The 19,393-nt window shown below is 38.5% G+C and overlaps 1 protein-coding gene across 1 annotated transcript; it reads right to left on the reverse strand.

Moving 5' to 3' along the window:
• Nucleotides 1-379: 379 nt before the first annotated feature.
• kat7b (K(lysine) acetyltransferase 7b) lies at nt 380-17,930 on the reverse strand. The gene is made up of 14 exons (XM_053640184.1): nt 17,743-17,930; nt 14,359-14,506; nt 9,135-9,380; nt 8,914-8,996; nt 8,732-8,815; nt 8,044-8,142; nt 7,847-7,957; nt 6,189-6,380; nt 5,287-5,376; nt 5,028-5,168; nt 4,791-4,884; nt 3,891-4,037; nt 3,480-3,586; nt 380-1,201 (listed from the first exon to the last, which is right to left on the reverse strand). The coding sequence occupies exons 1-14, from the start codon at nt 17,755-17,757 to the stop codon at nt 1,100-1,102; spliced, it is 1,659 nt and encodes a 552-aa protein (XP_053496159.1). The 5' UTR covers nt 17,758-17,930; the 3' UTR covers nt 380-1,099.
• Between the last annotated feature and the right edge of the window lie 1,463 nt (nt 17,931-19,393).

The raw sequence follows: 19,393 nt of genomic DNA on the forward strand, positions 1-19,393 counted from the left end.
TGTTTAAAACATGGCATTTGTTTTTGCAGACACATTCACAAGAATAATCCCAGCCGAGACAAGTACAGCTATGCAATCAGACAAGCAATCAGGTGCAGCATTTTAAATCACACACATTTAACTTATTTATATATGCGATAAATGCCACAATCTTGTAAACTGACATCTTTGTTTTCTTCCAACAGATTTGCAAGAGGAATGGGACAATCCTCAATATTACTGATAGTCACGATACTATGCGAGAGCATTTTCCTATTTAGAAGGAAGCAAAAGCATCCATTAACATGTAAATTAAGCCTGGAGATGTGAAATAAACTTATTACTTGTTGCACAAAAAAAAGTCTTCGCATGGATATGTAAAATACAAGAAACATATGTGCACATTTCAATGGTTTATTTGAGATCTGAGCATGACTTTAAAAAAAAAAATGTCAGAAAGGAATGAAAAGCGAAGAGCTCTGAAAGAAGGAAAAGATGAAATACTGTTTGTGTGCTGACTATACTATACTGAAATTGACGTCAGTAACAGGATTAAACCCAACTTGTAAAGCATGTGTGTTCGAATTCCTGTTGTAGGAGGCGCCTTTCATGTAAAGTGTCATCCCTGATATAAAAGGACCTGATTGAAATATTCAGTTAACTACAAAGTCTTTCTGCAGTTGATGGGTGTGAGAGCTGCATAAATACTTTGCAATGACACCTATGCTTTGAAGCTGACTGGCCCAACCCAATTCCTATCGTTATGTTAAGTTTAGTTTCATCAAAGCTAAGCCGGTTAATCAAAACTTTCAGTAAAATTTGAATATTAAGGTGTGCTGGAATTAAAGTCTTTCTAAAGATTGGGTGTGTTTTCGTTAAGTCACAGTCAAATGTCCTCCTTTGAAACGCAGAACACTCCAAAATGTGTACTCAAAAGAGAGGATCTGCAAAATAATTACAGTGGCACAAGAAAAAAAAAAAAAAAAAAAATCACAACAGAGCTAGAAGTAAAAAGGCCACACAGAGACCAAAATAACAATGAACGCTGTAAATTCATTGGAAAAGATGCTGACATATGTAAAAGGCTGAAATGGGAGAAAAGTGTATTCAATGGGACTTCCTAGGTTCCTTTGGGAGGGGTCCATTTCAGTGAACTTGGATCTATGGTCTTGTTGCTGGTGCCTCGTTTAGTCTCTTTTGCTTTCCAATCATCAATCAGATCCTGTGATGGTAGACATCAAGGAACATTTTACAATCATATTGTACAGATGAAAGAAAAAAAAAAATCACTATCTACTAAAGATATGACAATGTTAGTATTATAAGCTTCTCTCTGATGAAGAGTCACCCTGAGGTATGGGATATAAAATTTTTTTGGAGATTCCCTCTAGCAAAACGGTAAAATCCTGAAACAAGACCCACACTTTACTTCAAAGTTACTTAAAATTTACATCATCAGGGTATCTGCAGTTAACAGCACTTCAAATTTAATACTTTTAATACTATACCAAATATAATACCATATTCAAGACATTTCCAAAAAATTTAAAGACCTGAACGTCACTTCAATCCTGCTACACGATTCATCAGCTATAATGGATTATGTTCATGCATACACTTCTATTTCTGGGTTTAAGTAAACTACAGCAGGGTAAACTTCTATAGAGGTATATGGGACACCATAGTACATATCCTTTTTGTATTACCATTTGCTCCAACAGTGAAAGAAAAAAAATCAGTATTTCCTTTCCATGCCTTTCCAAGAGAGGAAAAAAATATAGAGAGAGATGGATTACGGCAGTCAGAAGAGAAAAAGATGTAAAATTTACCATCACTCCCTCAGCAGCTGTATCAGAAACCCCCTCACAACAGTGTATACAAGTTTTTTTTTGTAATTTAATGCCAGGGTAATGCAACAAGTAGGGTTATAAATATAACCTACAGAAAAAAACTTTTGCTATTTTGTTATATTACTATTGCACTGAATAATACTTAATAATAATAATAAATTTTTATTTGGGGTACAAATGGTAATATAACAATAGCAATATATTTCTGACTTAATTGACTTTTATGCGTTATGTGGCTTTTACTTTGGTGGATAACTGCAGGAAGACCTTCACTTAGTTGGCAAGTTTTTTAAATTCACTTCTCATTACCCATCAGGTGAAATGCTGTAAACCTTTGCCCACAAAAATGTTTGAGATTATGCTAACGTAAAACCAAAGTGAATCTGGCGCGTGTCGTGTCTAAATGCACGTTAAAAGCGACTCAAAGTCACAGCACAGACAAAGATGACGGTGAGGAGCAGCATTTACTGTGAACTGAGCCGCTCTAAAACACTGATGAGCAACACACAAACTGAGTGCTACACAGTCACATGGCTTTACCGTTTCAAATAGCAACGAACAAAAATAAAATTTAAATCTTCTTTATGGTGTTGGTTAGGGTGCATTTTTAAGACCTATGAAATGTGAATTTAAGACATTTTAATGTTAATCAAAGCCTTATTTTTACATTAAGGAATTTAAGACAATTTAGGACCTGCAGACACCCTGATTATGGAAACTGAGATATTTAGAAAGTGAATTTTTAAACAGTAGCCAAGCATGCTATTTTGTAAGATCAAATACTCATAAACCACAGCAAAAAACTAACTTAGAATAACCATTTTATTGTATTAAATGCATTAGAAAAAAAGAATACATGTTTCTGTGCAACCACAAAAACATACTACAAGCTGCTAGCTGATCTTATGTACACTGGAAAGTTCAGTTTAATAGGCACATTGTATACAGCTAGCTAATATTAGTAATATTTAAAGCTAATGTTATCTCTCAAAGTCACTGCCTCTTCTCACACACCATACCTAGGCTTCAAGTCAGATCTTTTATGAATGAGTGTAAAAAGAATGTGGATATTGATTGGCCAAGACCATGTTCATCCTCGATGATGACTGGCTGGCAGATAGAACCTTACAAAATCAGGTTTTATGAGTCAGGAAATAGAATGTTTCATTCTGTTTCATAGAATGCCCCCCCCCCAATATTACACCAAAAACAAAAAAAACAAACAAGCAAACAAAAAAAAAACACACAACAGGACTATAAAGTATCTCCCAGTGATAAACCATGTGTTTAACACATTTTCAACCAAAATGCCAGACAAAGTAATACTAAGGTCTAATTCTAAGGTCACAGTGTGTAAGAATAGACTAAGAGCTTGGTGGATCTTATTCCATAGCATTTTTTTTCCTTTTTATTATACCACAGTGCTACTGAATTATTATAACTGATTGGTCAGAATGTGTTGGTTAACTTTCTTTAGCAGCAGCTCTGACAATAGTGCTGCAAGACAATTCACAGGTTTAAATTAACATGCTTGTTCTAATATTATTGTTTCTATGGCACATTGCGACTTATTTTTAATATCACCAACCTCTAATATCCACAGGCAAAACTATAATTAGCATAAAATAGATACTAGTGCATATGTTTTACCTGTCTCTTTAAAACCAAGTGTTTCCCCTTCCAGTACTTCAGCATCTGCAGTGACTGCAAAGTGCTGACGATATCCACCGGGTTCACAGCAGTCTCTTGGCTGATTTCTGAACAAAAGAAATGCGTAAGGTTGCAGAAATTGTCTCAGAGAACCATCTACAGAGCAATCACAGTGGTTTTCCTGCACTGTTTCTTACCACTGGTGGTCTTAACATGCACTCTTTCCTCCCTTGTCAAAACCATAGATTGATTTTTGGAGTCCATGCACTAGTGATCTGAATTCTCTCTTATCTTTCCGCGGCTAGTTAAGATGGCACACCTACGTATCCTGACTTCTGACTGTGTGCCAGAGTTCCACCCTGTAGCTGACTGGGTGAGGTTTTGGGTAAAGGACCACTCTGCTGTACTTACCTTTGATGGAGATCTCTTTGCCCTGGAAGTTGTACATGTATCGCAACAGGACTTCCTTCCAGTAGCTGCGGTAGCTGATGAGCCCCAAGTCAGAGAGAGGTCTTTCAGGAGATCCCACCTTCTCTTCCACTTTGGACAGCAGATAACCTACAGCAAACACAAATAGGTTTAGAAAATATGGACACACTACAAAGATCAGACTTGCACACTGGTTAATTTGAGTTGTCTAGCAAAGCTTAGAGTATCGATATACAAGCTCTGGAGGGCACAAAGTCACATTTTTTTATTCTTTTTTTAATCCAAGCATGTTTTATCAGGAGGAGATTAAAACTGTCATTATATATGAGTGACAGCTTCTATGAGCGAAGTAGTCACTGAGGCACCAACAGACTTTTTTCAGGATCTTCGGGAGGAGATTGGAGCTTTAACTTTAATTTCTACTTTCCATAACTGTTTATTTCACACTGACATAATGAGTTGAAAAAGTTCAGGGGCGTGTGCTTGCAATCGATTCTGCGGGAGTGTAGGTGGGACCTTGATACTGTAGCTCCACTTCATGCTCATTACTGCGCAGACTCGGGCTCCGAGTTCACTACTGTGCAGACTCGGGCTCCAAGATGTCAGCGCCATATTGGGACATTGGCTGCTTCACTTTTCAACAAAGGAAGAGAGTGAAGGTGCGTCTGATACTGATATAGCTATCAGTCAGCATGACAGGAGGGTCTGCAGCACTGATGTATGTAGTGGGCAGTTGATTATCAGTATAAACAAAAATGAATCTTCTTAATGAGGCAAAGACACAATAATGATGCAGCTGTCTGGTCCTCAAAATGGCAGCGATTATACACATTATATGTGGTGGGCCATGATACTAATACTTGACTGTTTATGAACACTCACTAAAATCAATCAGCATCTTGCCATAGCCCTGCCTCATGTACTGTGGCATGGTGAGAATGCAGGACACATTGTAGTTCAGGAAGGAGTTTTTTTCCTGCAAAAATCAGACAACACGTTTAGCAAAACACTCTCAGTTAGTTATCAATAAAATGTCTTTAGTGTGTGAAATATTAATGTGAATGTTGTATGTGTAACCTGTGGAGGAGAAGGCATATCTGGCTTTTGGGACCTTCATACCTTTGAGAAATATCCCACGAGATGGCAGCCTGTGTTGTCAGCCTCAGTCATGACATAAAAGAGGAAGGGCTCAACGTCATAGTACAGTGTCTTATGGTCCAGAAACAGCTTAGCCAGCAAACACAGGTTCTGGCAATAGATCTACCAAGAGGAAGGTAAAAGGTTCTTTTGTTAAGGTGCATGACTTAAGGAATGTGTTTCATCTCCAATAAAAATCACTACACAGCAGACATGCAATGCTGTAATGATCAGCTATTACCTTGTTTTTTTTCCCATCCACCTCAAACACTGAGATGGCTCCTTTTCGATAAACCTCATCTCCGGGGGGGTGTTTCCACACACATTTGGCCTGTGGGATTCAAATACAAATTAGAAGCAAGAAAAGAAGCAAGCTGCTTACTAGGTATTATGCATAGCATAATGATAGGGAAGGATAACTGTCTGAAATGCTGGATCAGTATCAGGTTGGATTTGACATGGCAAGGCTCGACTTGCCATACCTCAAGGCAAAGAGGACTGCACCCAGTACTGCACCCAGTTGGTCGAATGAACTTTCCCTGGCTGAGTCATTAGCCATCTTATATGCAGGTTGAACCCACCGTTACGTTAACTTAAGCAAGAGCTAAACTTAAACCAACTAAAAAACTCAAACAAACAAATAAATGTAAACGTAACCAATACCCTGTCTCCATACCTGTACTAACTTACATATACTGTGCATTTGAGTAGAAGTTCAAGTGCATTCTTTGCCCGAACCAATACTCTGGATATGGATATCTACCAAAATGCCATAAATGTCAAATTTATTGACAGATTTTATGATCTCACATACTGATGTCTTTTTATCACATCCCATAAAAGCATATGACGTTGACAGACAACAGACCTCACAAGAACATACTGACACACACACTGTCTTAAAGCATGTGACCACAATACCTGTGACATGCTTTATTTTTATAGCATTATAACATATAGCATTATTTATAAGGCATCAGCTGATACTCAGAACAGAGATAGAAAACAGGACATACTTAAAAATGAAGGCTATACAGAAAAAGAAAAATGCGATCGGTTCATCCCTGAGATCACAGTTTGATTGAAACTCTTAAAAGTAGACTAAGAAAGAAACAGTGGTTTAGCAAAGAGTAAGATTTTTACCATGTGTCTGCGCAAGATAGTCTGACTCTTCATGTACTTCAGGCAGAACTCGCAGACGTATAGGCGGCCAAGCCGGGCGTATTCCTCTGGGTAAGGCGAGTGGTACCAGGTGTCCAGCTCGTAGCGACCAAACAGAATGGTTTTTATCATGTTACTACCTTCAGTGATTTGACCTTGCATGCGCAGCTTCTCCTGAACAAATCCAGCATACAGACAAAAATACAACTGAATAAGAACCTACCATTAAGTTGTATGTAAAATAACTGAAGAAGAGAAATGAGGAGAGATATGAGAGGAACTGAATACTATTAGCAGAAGCATCACAAAGATGGACCTGATCAAAGCAAAGTTGTCACTGGTCTTATTTGACAAGTTAAAATTCTGACAGCTTATAGTTATGGCTGACCATTTTAGAGAGTTAGAAATAATACAATATAAAAACAAGTCACTTGTAACCTTCTAACATGAGAAGAACTTGAGCACGTGAAATATGCTCACACACAAGTCACTTTCTGCAAGTGATTAGTGCTGCCTAACAGCCAACACTACGCCGATTGCAGAGGGTTCCCAAATTATAGGTCACCTGATTTACAAATAAGGTCATAAGAGAAACTCTCCTCTTTTGTTTTATTTATTTAACAAATTATTATTAGAAATATCTTTCTAACTACGAAGATGGATTTTTCCCTGTTTATCTCCGCTAAACTAATTATTGTTGTTTTTCAAAGCAATAAACTTATATAATACTTATGCACCTATCATCAAGCTCATTACTGAGTACTAACACTAACTGCTTTTCCTATTAGTGTTTGTTAGTCTGTTTTGTGCACCAGTCTTCTGGATTTTCTAGATTAGCAAATATTTTTTAATGACTTGAGCGACTTACAAATGAGGAAATACAAGCAAAATCACAACAACAATCACAACAATGGCGGACAATTTTAACGAGAAATTCTCCTTAAACTCTGCTAAACGTTGCTGTGCATGAATCATTCAACATTTTACAGTTTGACCTGGAAATCAGACGGACAGGGATGTTTAGTCTCTGGTATACTATCTAGTCTAGAATGTCGTTTTTAAATCTTCCAGATCTACATAAAATCTGTGTGCGAACAATGCCACTCAAGCTGCCATTGCTTACAGCATTGCCTCAAGCAGAAACTATGCTCCTCTGCTTCATGTTGGACTGTATCACACCACCCCCACACGGATTAATTTTTCTATAACAACATGCCCCATCATGTTTTATTTCTAATGTATCGTTCGCAACTGGACGTGACAGTTGAAAGCGATGTGACCTTACAAACACACCTCCTAACTTATTGAAGAGATGCGTCATGAAATGTTAGTTCACCCTTCACAACAGGGTGGAAAGTCTGTGCAAGGAATTTTCCATTAGGTTTTAGTCACTTATGTTACAGACATAATACAATGTTCAGATGTTACCGTAGTCCTAGATTATAAATCTGGAATTAACAAAAAATTGAATCTTGCATTCACATAAAATTCGTAAAGTCCATTTAGGGTTATTTGCCCAAATGTCTGGTCTCTCTGTGGAATATTAACACCATACGATTTTATTGGCCAACCAATAAACTAGTCGAGCCTGAATACAAAAACGTTTAGAGAAGAGTGCAGAAGGAGTTGTCTGTTCTTACCAGATCGTCAGACGCTCTTGCTTGGGCTTTTCTAAACAGCTCAAGATCATATTCACTTGTGATGTTCTCCAAAAGTGGCTCTCTAGTTGTTCCATGGGTCTGCCTATGTTCCTAATGAGAAACCAAGCTTAAATTCAATATGGTGGATACAACAGAGTAACACAAATAGTATGGATCACAGCAAACAAGAGACATACCATGTACTTTTCTTTCTGCTCCTTTGACAGTCCAGTGTCCTTCTTCTTCCTCAATTCTTGAACTTTCTCCTTATATTTTACCTGCCTTGCAGTAGGAGCCTGCATAAATAATATACAATCAAATCAAACTCACTTGAGCAATTCCAGTGTAATGGATGGGATATCTGAACTCAGTTACTTGCAAAGTATTGTATGGAGAACATAAACAAATATTCAAACAGGACAGATTCATTTTCATATAACAGATACAGTAGGTGCTATACACATTCTTGAGGAAATTCTATTAATTCTATTTTTGTATAAAATTTGAATTAGGAACAAATAGATATTTCTACTTAGGAATAAAAATTAGAAATATAATTACTGTAAATCCAACTCCAACCTCAGGCAAATACCATAGTTTCACTGAACACCACGTCAATCATGATGTGACGGTCGAGGTTTGCCCCCTAGTGGCACTTGTATCATGTTTACATCTTTTTCACAACGTTACACAGTCATTGGCCACATACGAGCACAGGAGAGAGGCTAACGCAGGTTTAAGCACCTTGTCCTATGTAAGGTACTACTCAAGGCATATAGGTACATAAGTACATACGGTATGATCAACAAAAACGGAAATAAATAAACGGTTAAACTTGTAAAAACCCAGCACATATTGGATTATAATTATAGAATGATCATGTACCTGGTGACGAGTAGCATGTCTGTTGTCCTCATTCTGAGTTTGACTTCTTTCCTCTTCTTGCTTTTCCCGTTCAGTAGCTTTTACCTTAACACAGAAAAAATAGCGCATAAAACTTGTACAAACCGAGGTACAAGACAAATGTGCTCAATTAACTGCATAAAATATTAAAATCACTATCAAACCTTGCACTCATCAGCTGATAGGTTATGGTAAAGAGGACAGCCAGATATGGAGAAGTGTCTTTCATGTTTTCCAGTTAAATGTCCTGTGAAAGGTTGGGAAAGCATTATAGTTATAAAAAAAAAAAAAACTGTGAAAAAGTCTTATTCTTTAAAAAAATAACTTTTATTCAGTGAAAGAAAACAATGTCTTGCACGGTACTGAGAAATATATATTTACCTACCCAGAGAGTTGCATCCAGGTGTGGGACATTTCATGTTAAAGTTGTAGCTCTCGTGGAAGCGGCGGCGCTTTGGTCGATGAGACGGATCACTGCCTGAGTCTTTCTGGTCCTTGGCAGCACCTTCATCATGGGACGCATTGGGACTGGAGATGTCAATGTCTGACTCGGATGAGGGCGCGTTGCCTGTAGGAGTCCTGGGTGGTGACTCGTCTCTCTCTGCTACTTGCTTCACGTCTGCTGGGACATCTAACGTGAAGAGCAGTACAGATTGCAAATTACACAAAACAGATTGTGTATGAGAGCACTACAATGCATGCATGAGTTTATTTTTTATCCCTTGACCTGTTCAGGATAGAAGATATAATTTGTTTGACCAATATCAATCGCAAGCTGTGGACTAAAATAATACATGTGCTACTGTTCCAAATAGATTTTAATTTGGTATGAGAAGCATTCCTGTTGTATAATCACTTAAAAAAAACAAGCCAAACAGGACTTTACAAACAGAACTCATATATTCATTTTACAATCTTAATAAGTAGACATTTAGTCAATATTTACAGGGTTGTCGTGCTCATCGTGTGCACAACAACCCTGTAACTCATGACTGGAAATTCATGAAGCAGATTTCAGTGTGCACCCATCACGGGAATGAAGAAACATGGCTAGGAAAAACCCTACACTGTTTTTAAAAAAAAAAAAAAAAAAAAAAAAAAAGTGCCAATAATAGGTTCTTCATAGTTTTAGTTTTCATTTTCTGTTACAATAAGTAGTATGTGGAAACACGTTCTCACCACTATGATAAAAAAGCAATACATGAAAATGTATTTGGTTTCAAACGAATACATCATGTAAGGCCAATGCTGTTCTAAGATGACAATTAACACCGGTGTGATGTAATGCGGCCCACCGCAAAACAAGTACTGTTACCACCCTGTTACTGTGTCTTACACTACAGTATTTTTTTTAGTTACTGAATGACATGTCATAACTTTTAACCATTAATAGTCATGTTGTGGGATGGCTGAAACAAGTTACTTCCTGTTATATCACAGCATGGTTGAATTCTCGAGTCTGATCGGTCAGAAAGTAGGGAAATGTTAAAGACTTCAGGACAGAGAACTTTGAGCTTTCAGCTTTCTCTGTAACATGCAATAAATTGCTTTTTTGGTCTTATTAACTTCAGGTAAGAGGGGAAAAAAAAGAGGGTGCAAACGTTAGCTGTATAGCTGGTATAATATAAAAAATTATAAAAGAACTAACTTTTCCCCCGACAGATGTTCCATAACATAAAATACAACTATGAACAGTTAGAAAGCATGATTTGTTGCTCATTAATGAATTACATTTGTAATCTTTGGCAAATCGCTATACTTACACAATACAACATATACAAATCACTTGAACAACAGCACATTACAACAAGTGCATTAACATAACCCTGTGACTCGCCTTGCAGTGGACACTACTGTGAAAGCTGTTGTGACAGTAAACTAATTTACACCTTCTAACCAATCAGATTTGAGAGTTTAGCAGTGCAGCGGGGGTGCACATAACGCGTGTCAGTCCTCTAGGCGGCGCCGTTACACACCAGAATTTACAGAATTACCTTGAGCAAAATCTGAAAAACAGTACAAGGCCGTGATTCAATGTAGGAATAACATATAGAAGATAACACGGACATAATTTTGTTTTGAAACCGGGAAAGAGTGAAACTTTGTACAATTTTGTACAATTGTTTAAAAAAAAACTTTAAACAATTATAAACCAAGTAAATTTTCACTGAAAGCATCTCCAAAGTGTTAAGTCGGCTATATTCAGCAGTATGAGCAGATCTTGTATTGAAGCAATTCAATTTAACTAGTGTTTATATCCACAATTCTATCAAATACTGACTGATGGATGCTTTAATTTTAGTTTTACTGACTTGATGTGGTTTGCATCACCTATGCTGTGTGCTTCTTTGGAGTCTGTTAGAAGAAAGAGAAAGTAAACTGTGTCATCCTGCAAGAATAGATTGGCCATTATAATGAGCTACAGCCTTTATAAAGCATCGCATTTTATATAATGTATTTACTAGGGCTGGACGATATGACCTAAAATCAAAATCTCGATTAATTGAACATTTATCTCGATTACGATTAATGAACGATTATTTTGCTTTTGGGGTTTTTTTGCCCTCATAGTTTGACAAGGTTTGTACTGTAAATATGCTCAACTATTAAAGGTGGGATATTTTTTTTTCCTAATGAAAGCATGTATTTCTTATCTTTTTTATTTTAAAATAGTTGAAGGAAACACAAACTATTAAAGTATAAACTATCATCCTATCTGAGCAGAGAGCAGATGTGGCTGCAAAGTGCAGACTTCAGCTCAGCAGCTACCTTTTTATGACATGTTTTGTACATGTTGGGCAGCGCAGTTTGGAAAAATATGGTTGCAGTGGCACAGTGCATGTTCTGTCAAGAGTTTTAACGAGGTGTTTAAACCCACTGTAGCTATGGGAGCCAAAATATTTCGCGATGTAGTAACAAATGGCATCAATTATTTTTTTCCATCTTCTTCAATCCTTTACATATTATGTAGCATTTTTTTTAATGCTTGTGTTATCGGCACTTGTTGCTGGGCGCTTGTCAGTCTCTCTCTTCTTGAGCCATGCACTGTTACGTCATTGTGTTCCGAGTGTTGAAACAGATTGGTGGTAGTACCTTTGGTCGCTGAAATGGTTTTTCTGCAATGTTCACATTTGACGTCATCTTGTTAGGTGTCTTCATTACCGAAGCCAAAATGCATCCAATTGAAGGACATTGTGTATTTCTTTGGTACAAGCTGCACCTGTTGCTCAGTTAACTCTGTGCTTGAGTCCGCCTCCATGTTGCTTCCATGCCGCTGACCGGATGGGGCGGAGTCACGTGACTACACATGCACTAGTATGTTCTTAAGGGGAACATAGTAACAGGATAAAAAAAACACGAAATAATCGACAAGGGGCAATTACGTCGATTAGAGGCTCTGAATTTCGGTTTCAATTACTTTTCGATTAATTGTCCAGCCCTAATATTTACATTAACACAATATTATGATTGTAGTTTTCTGTTAATGAACCCATTACACAATAATATCACACAGGAATATCACACACTTGCTTGTGTTCATTTATACTCATCGTTCAGTGAGGTTATGAGTATAGAAGAGAATTTTTTTTAATTAGATTTTAGACTTTTTAGAGTGTTTTCATCCGTTTCTGTCGTGAGCTATTTTAAAGTTTTTAATGGCGTACACAAAGCATGAGCTGGTCTATAGAAGACAAAAAGTACTGAATGAGGGTAATTTTATTGTTTACACAGAGGCATAAATCTGCCTTCTCTCTCTCACACACACACACACACACACACGTTACACTTGTTAATGATTGCATGGCTGAAAAGCAGAGAGTGGGTTTAGACCAAAAATGGTGACTACTGAAAAACTTTGGTTAGATTTGTGGTGGCATGAGCTGTTTAAAATGTTAAGCTATAACCACTGCAAGGTTTATTACACTCCACTTCAACCAGCGTAGCTTTTTAGCCCAGATTTCAACAATAAGCGGTGTGGGTATGATGACATTTTAGTGATTCGGAATTGTGTAAAAACAAAAGAGCAGAAAGATATTACAATGATTAATCTTTGTGATGCTTTCACACCTACCTAGTTTTGGAAGGACCTATCTAACTTTTTCTTAGATCGGTCTGTTTTAACATGTGAACGTCATCATTATAAAACAGTTTAATTATGGTCCGCACTAGAATGATGCAGATCTAAGCGCTTGTATCATGTTTTTTTTCTCTCCATTTTTAGTCATTTCATTTGATTCTTGATGACAGCTTGACCTTTACAGACCCCATCTCAACAACTGCACGGTCCTGTAGGTTCATCCTGTACAACATCATGAAAATCAGACCATATCTCACCAAACAGGCTACACAGCTACTAGTCCAGGCTCTTGTTATCTCAAAACTGGACTACTGCAACGCACTACTCTCGGGCCTCCCAGCAAGCTCCAATAAACCCCTTCAGATGATTCAGAATGCAGCAGCACGCCTCGTCTTTAACCAGCCCAAGAGAACCCATGTCACACCCCTCTTCATCTTCCTCCGCTGGCTTCCTGTAGCCGCCCGCATCAAATTCAACGCCTTGACGCTCACATACAAGACCTTGTCTGGAGCAGCACCCTCATACCTCAACACTAACCTGAAGGCTCACGTTCCCTCACGCAATCTGTGATCAATCAATGACCGACGCTTACTAGTACCTACACAGCGTGACTCAAGGTCCCTTTCAAGAACCTTCACACTAACTGTTCCTCAGTGGTGGAATGAACTTCCAACCTCAGTCCGGACCACAGAATCTGTCACCATCTTCAAGAAACAGCTAAAGACCTCTTCCATGAACACCTAACCAACCCCTTAAAAAAAAAAAAAAAAAGTACTCTGCACACTTTGCTTCTTCTAGAACTCAATTAATGGATCTTGTATGGTAGCAATACTTGTATTGTTCTCTGCTTGATATATGGCTTTGCTTGTATATTCTCATTTGTAAATCGCTTTGGATAAAAGCGTCTGATAAATGAATAAATGTAAATGTAGTCATTCCACAGACCGTGGAAGATGTTGCTACCTGGTCCCAGCCACCTGTGGAGAAAAATTTTGTGGCATTTGTGGCATTTAGCAGACGCCCTTATCCAGAGCAACTTACATTTAGATATCTGAGCAGTTGAGGGTTAAGGGCCTTGCTCAAGGGTCCAACAGTGGCAGCATGGCAGTGCTGGGGTTTGAACTCACAACCTTCTGATCAGTAGCCCGACATCTTAACCACTGAGCTACCACTGCCCTAAAAATGCACACAAACCTTTCTACAGTCTCAGTAAGATTCAGCACAATTCTGAATTAACTTGGCAAAATGACCTGCTCTGCTTTTTCTTCTAGCAGAGTTAGTTAGATGGGGTTCACTGAGGTCCTTCATTAAATTTGAGGACTTTCAGTAACTTAACCACTACTGTCTTGTTTTGAGGATCAGTCTCAATGGACGCAAGCATTGATAAAGCTATTGAACGGCTAAATTCTAGTACCTCAACCCCCTTGTGTATTACCTAGTTACACTCTAGCACTATTTGGTGCTTAGAGGAGACAAATCACCTACCTGTACTGTGACCATGCACTATTCTTTCTAGCCATTGGGAATTTACCTTGAGAGCTCTGGCTGAGGCGGACAGAAGCTCTGGTTAACCGTGCGTTGCTACGTGGATTTGCATCACTGTGCGAGCTGTCTGTCTTCTCATGCTCTGTGGAGTCGTCTGAATCTGCAGTCCCGTCTGAACTGCTCCCGGCAGCTCTCTGTAAGCAAACAGAGAAGCAGAACTTTGCTTATTTGCAGTAATTCAAGATCTGACTCAAGACGTTACACCACTCATATTCTGAAAGATTCGTCATTCAACACCTGGAGGATTGAGGAGAGTGTGTGATGATTTAGGCATCAGTGTGCACAATGCCGAACTCGCCGCTATAAGCTTACCCTGCATGTTCGTTATATTAGCCACGTAGCTCAAGTACAGCTCTAAAGAAGCAAATATCAGATGTTAAAAATGTTTTGGATAACCGACCAAATTTGAGGAAATGAGACACACAATAACTGTGTAAAGTTACATTTACTTTCGATGACCTACACCTTTAAATCATTGAATATTTAGTTATAGTTTATTCACCATTGAAATAATACATATGTTGCTACCATGTGTTGTCAAGTCATTTTTGTTGTACAGTTTAATATTGAATCTAAAAAATATAAGTTTTAATCTAATTACAATCATTACTTTGGCCCGAAAGTAGCATTTGCATGTTAATCCTCAACCAAATGAAGCACATTCTACATACAATCATAGTTTCTGCTTTATTTATCGTTGACGATAATCGATGATGCATTTGGAAATGACATAAGTGTTATGTTCTATATGGCCAAAAGTATGTGGCCACTGGAGACTTGACCATACCATGCCAAAACCATGGCCAATATGGAGTTGTTCCCCCTTTTCTGTTATAATAGTCTCCACTCTCCTGGGAAGGCTTTTAACTAGGTTTTAAAGCATGGCTGTGGGGATGTGTCCATTCAGTCACAAGCAAAATAGTGAGCTCAAGCACTGATGTCGGGCGAGGATGCCAGGTGCACAGCAAGCATTCCAGTTCAGTGGGGTTAAAGTCAGGGTTCTGTGTAGTACACTTGAGTTCTTCCACTCCAACCGTGGCACATCATGTCTTCATGGAGCTCGCTTTGTGCACTGGGGCATTGTCATGCTGGAACAGGGTTGGGTCTCTTAGTTCCAATGAAGGAAAACTGTAATACTACAGCATACACAGCAGGGCTGGACGGGGACGAAAAATCAGCCCTGGCATTTCAGGTCTAGGCGGCCCCACCACTATGATCCAGAATCAATCCAAATACACATCGTTTAAAATACACACACAGTGTGCATACCTACTGTATATACCAGTTTAAGTGGACCAGTGTACTCACTGGTGCTCGACCTACTCTCTGGTGATCTGAGGTGGCCAATCTCCATGCTCAAGTAAAATTGTCAAAGAAAAGAAACTTAAGGTCAAAGTAGTGATCAGCTATTCAACATTTAACGCATGGAGCTGATATAATTTATTTCATTTGATAGCCTATTAAATATTTAGTTCATACAGGTTTCAAATATCCAAATATTGATGATGAATATATCTTAACGTTTACAGTACACAGTTAAGATCATCCTTTGTTTAATATTAATGATAAGAAAGGAGGAATTAGATATTTCTTTGTATGTGACATACGGCAATTAGGTCAATTCCGTACATGTTTTGGGGATTTGACCTGCAGTCTGCATTCATGAGCAATGGATAGTGGGTTCTGGCTGCAGAAGTGACTCCAGAGAGGAGGTCTGCAGCCAGAGCATCTTGAACAATTTGAACAAATAGACCCCACAGGTCTATTATACAGCCACACGTCTTTATCAAATGATGATCACCAAAGTCACTCACGGCAATGTGAGGTGGAGCTTTTCAGCACCCCCTTTGCACTTTGGTCTGTCCATTTTAAGAAATGGAGAAGAAGGGAAGAGAGGTGAAGCGATATTTAGATATAGGCAGAGCAAGACACTTCATCACTCCATCTATGGTGCCTTGTGATTGGGTTTACGCTGTTAATACAGAAGAAAAACCAACGGGCCGCTGTCCCTGCATGGTGGGCCAGTCTTTGGCAAACACAAAAAACACACTGTATAGGCCCAAAGGTGTGGCAGCCCGCCGGGAAAATGCCCGGTATGCCAGATTACCAATCCAGTCCTGATACACAGAGATTCTATACAATCGTGTGCTTCAAACTTTGTGGCAACATATGGGTGTGATGGTCAGGTGTCCAGACATGTTTATCCATATGGTGCTTGAGCAAACCCAAATATTATGGGGTTAATGCCATCACACTTTTCTATCCGGTGTGTACCAGATAAGGATGGGTTTCCTTGAGTCTGGTTCCTCTCCAGTGTTCTTCATCGTGTTATCTCTTGGAGTTCTTCCTCGTCGCTGTCACCTATAGCTTGCTCATTACTGATCTAAATCTACATCCGTATGTCTGTAAAGCTGCTTCGTGACAATGTCTATTGATAAATGCTCTATATTAATAAAACTGAACCGAACTAATGATGCTTCATTTTAAGACAAATTCTCAGCAGCAGTTGCTAAATGACATGAAGACACAGGTCATGCTCATTATATTGCTATTCTTGCATAAACTATGACACGTCTAACATTCTAACATATGGAAAAGAGTGAAAATATCAGCAATGTCCAAGAGTAAACTGTAATATAGTACAGTTCACACGCGCAGCCATTTACCTCATATTTAATATACCGCTAGTTTGTGTAAACCGGGTCACGTGAGCAAGCCGGGATTCGAAACGTCGACTCGGTTCAGAGGAGTAGATTCATTTTGCTCAAATGGTTCGGAGTCGACTCGCCATCACTAGCCCATAACACACTCAGCGTCTAGCTATCTAACCGACCTTAACATTACACTGACTTCCAAACAGACAAACACTCTGCAAAAACACGAACAGGGTAGTTATTGCCGTTGGCCTCTCGCTTTTTCATTAGGAAGAAAGAAAAAAAAAGTATCCGCCATAATAGCTAGCCCAACAGTGCTCGTTTTTTCAGTGATAGTGAACAGCCAGTGGACTTTTCACACTTTTATGTTAAACGCCGTCCGTTTATATCGGTCTACCGATGTGTGTTCATGGTTAAGTATTACTTAAACTATTTAAATAAATAACTTCACAATATCAGCGTCAAAACACAGAGCTGAGTGTGAAAAAGGCTAACAGGCGTCTAGCTAATACAAAAGAGGAGTCCTGCTGTAAATTTAGCCGTGGCTCAATCCGAAATGGAGTCGTACAGGATACATAGGGCACTAGATAGGCATACGAGGGACTTACTTAATACACTAAGAAGTGCGCCTATGTAGTGCACACGGACCTTTTTGAGAGAACACCCGTCGCTTCGCTAGTAAAACATTGACCCTTTCGTAACATCTCCCTTCTTACCTTTCTTCGAGGCATTATGACTGTAAAGTAATTCCCGTTTCTTCTCAGTGACAAATAACTAAGTATATGTTCTTAATTTTTCCTTTTTTATTTTAAGATGGGTTGCCTTTATCATTTGGAGCACGGACTTTAAAATTCACTAACTGTGTAGTTTAAGCAACAACAGCCTTTATCGCGCGCCACATTCTCTTTTCCGGTTGGAACCGACCAAGACCGGAAATGGTGATGTAAACTGTTGTAAAAAAATTACACCAGAAGATGGCGACATCTACACACGCTATGTTTATGTGCCGTCCTAATGATCGTTAACACAATTTTAAAGTCGTAGACACATACACTCGATTCAATTCGTACTTACAAGAGAAAGGTTTTGTTTTTGGTTTGTTTTTGCGTGTTACTAATCATAACCCTTACATCATGGTGTAGGAGTCAGTGATAGTTAATCTTTTATTCTTATATATGCAAAGTACCTCATGAAATTCGGGGCCCTATGAAATGTTAATACTCTATTTAGGCTCTATTTATTTGACCCATATGTATTTTTAACATTAGATTTTGTATTAGTGAATACAAATGTCATGTAGCCTATGATATGGACTGAAAATAGCACCATCACAGCATGTTTATTGGTGTGCATCAACAGCTACTCACATATAGTAATAAAGTCAGTAGACAATAAAGTCTAAATTTTCCTTTAAGCTTTTGTGCATGCTCATTTTTACTAATTAAAAATGCAGCATGAATGCATATTGTTAATGCACTATTAATGTAATGTTGGGAGAAAGTGTTTGAAAGTGAAATGAAAATACACCTATGCTATTATGTGCATTTACTGAAATCATTTATACAGTGACTTGCATAAGTTTTCAATCCCTTGAACTTTACCACATTTTGTGATTATTGAAGTGGGGAGAAAATCAACATAGTTTCCAAATTATTTACAAATAAAAACATGGAAAAGATCTGATTGCATAAATTACACAGGTAGATCTTGACCTGCATTACTGCCTGTCGCACCTCCGCTGGTGCCCATAGGATTACCCCGCTCATCCTTCAGCCTTGCCAACATGCTTAATGCAACCAAAACTATACAGGCCTCCCCAGTGGCTGTTGTGAGCACCACTGGCACTGTTAATGCATGCTCAGTGCCATTGGTTCTGTATGGTTTCCTCCTGTTACACCTAACACCACTCAGGCATGTTTGCCTAAAGCAACCAAAGCCATACAGACTTTCCCAGTAACTAAGGCTGTGGCAAGCTGGACTGGCACTGTTGCTCTGTACGGCTGGCTCCATATGGCATAGGTCAGCTACAGGGTCATCAGCCAGGTACCACCGCTCAACAATGTTTCGCTTCTTAAGTATTCACCCCCTGTTGCTACAAAACCCTTAAATTGCAAGCAAACGTTTATTTATAATAGATATCCCAAACTTTGAACATCCTGCACCAGTAACTCCATTACTTAAAGAAAATGGAATGATTTTGCCTAGGAGAGGCCATCCATTAAAAGTCAGTGACCAGGTAAAGATGGAATTAGTCAGAGAATCAACCAAGAACAAAAGGGTTGAATGCTTATGCAATCAGAACTTTTGCCTATTTTATATATTTTTAAAAATGCAAACTATATTGTTTTCCCCACAGTATTCAATATT

Source organism: Ictalurus furcatus, chromosome 13, assembly GCF_023375685.1.
Source record: "Ictalurus furcatus strain D&B chromosome 13, Billie_1.0, whole genome shotgun sequence".
In the NCBI taxonomy this organism is placed as follows: domain Eukaryota; kingdom Metazoa; phylum Chordata; class Actinopteri; order Siluriformes; family Ictaluridae; genus Ictalurus; species Ictalurus furcatus.

Bases quoted from the DNA above. Each gene is read 5' to 3' on its own strand.
- kat7b (XM_053640184.1), bottom strand. The intron at 8,816-8,913 runs GTTTGATAGTGA...TTCTGTGTTAAG, and splicing joins TATCAGCTGATGAGTGCAAG to GTAAAAGCTACTGAACGGGA. The intron at 4,038-4,790 runs GTGAGTGTTCAT...TGTTTGCTGTAG, and splicing joins CAAGATGCTGATTGATTTTA to GTTATCTGCTGTCCAAAGTG.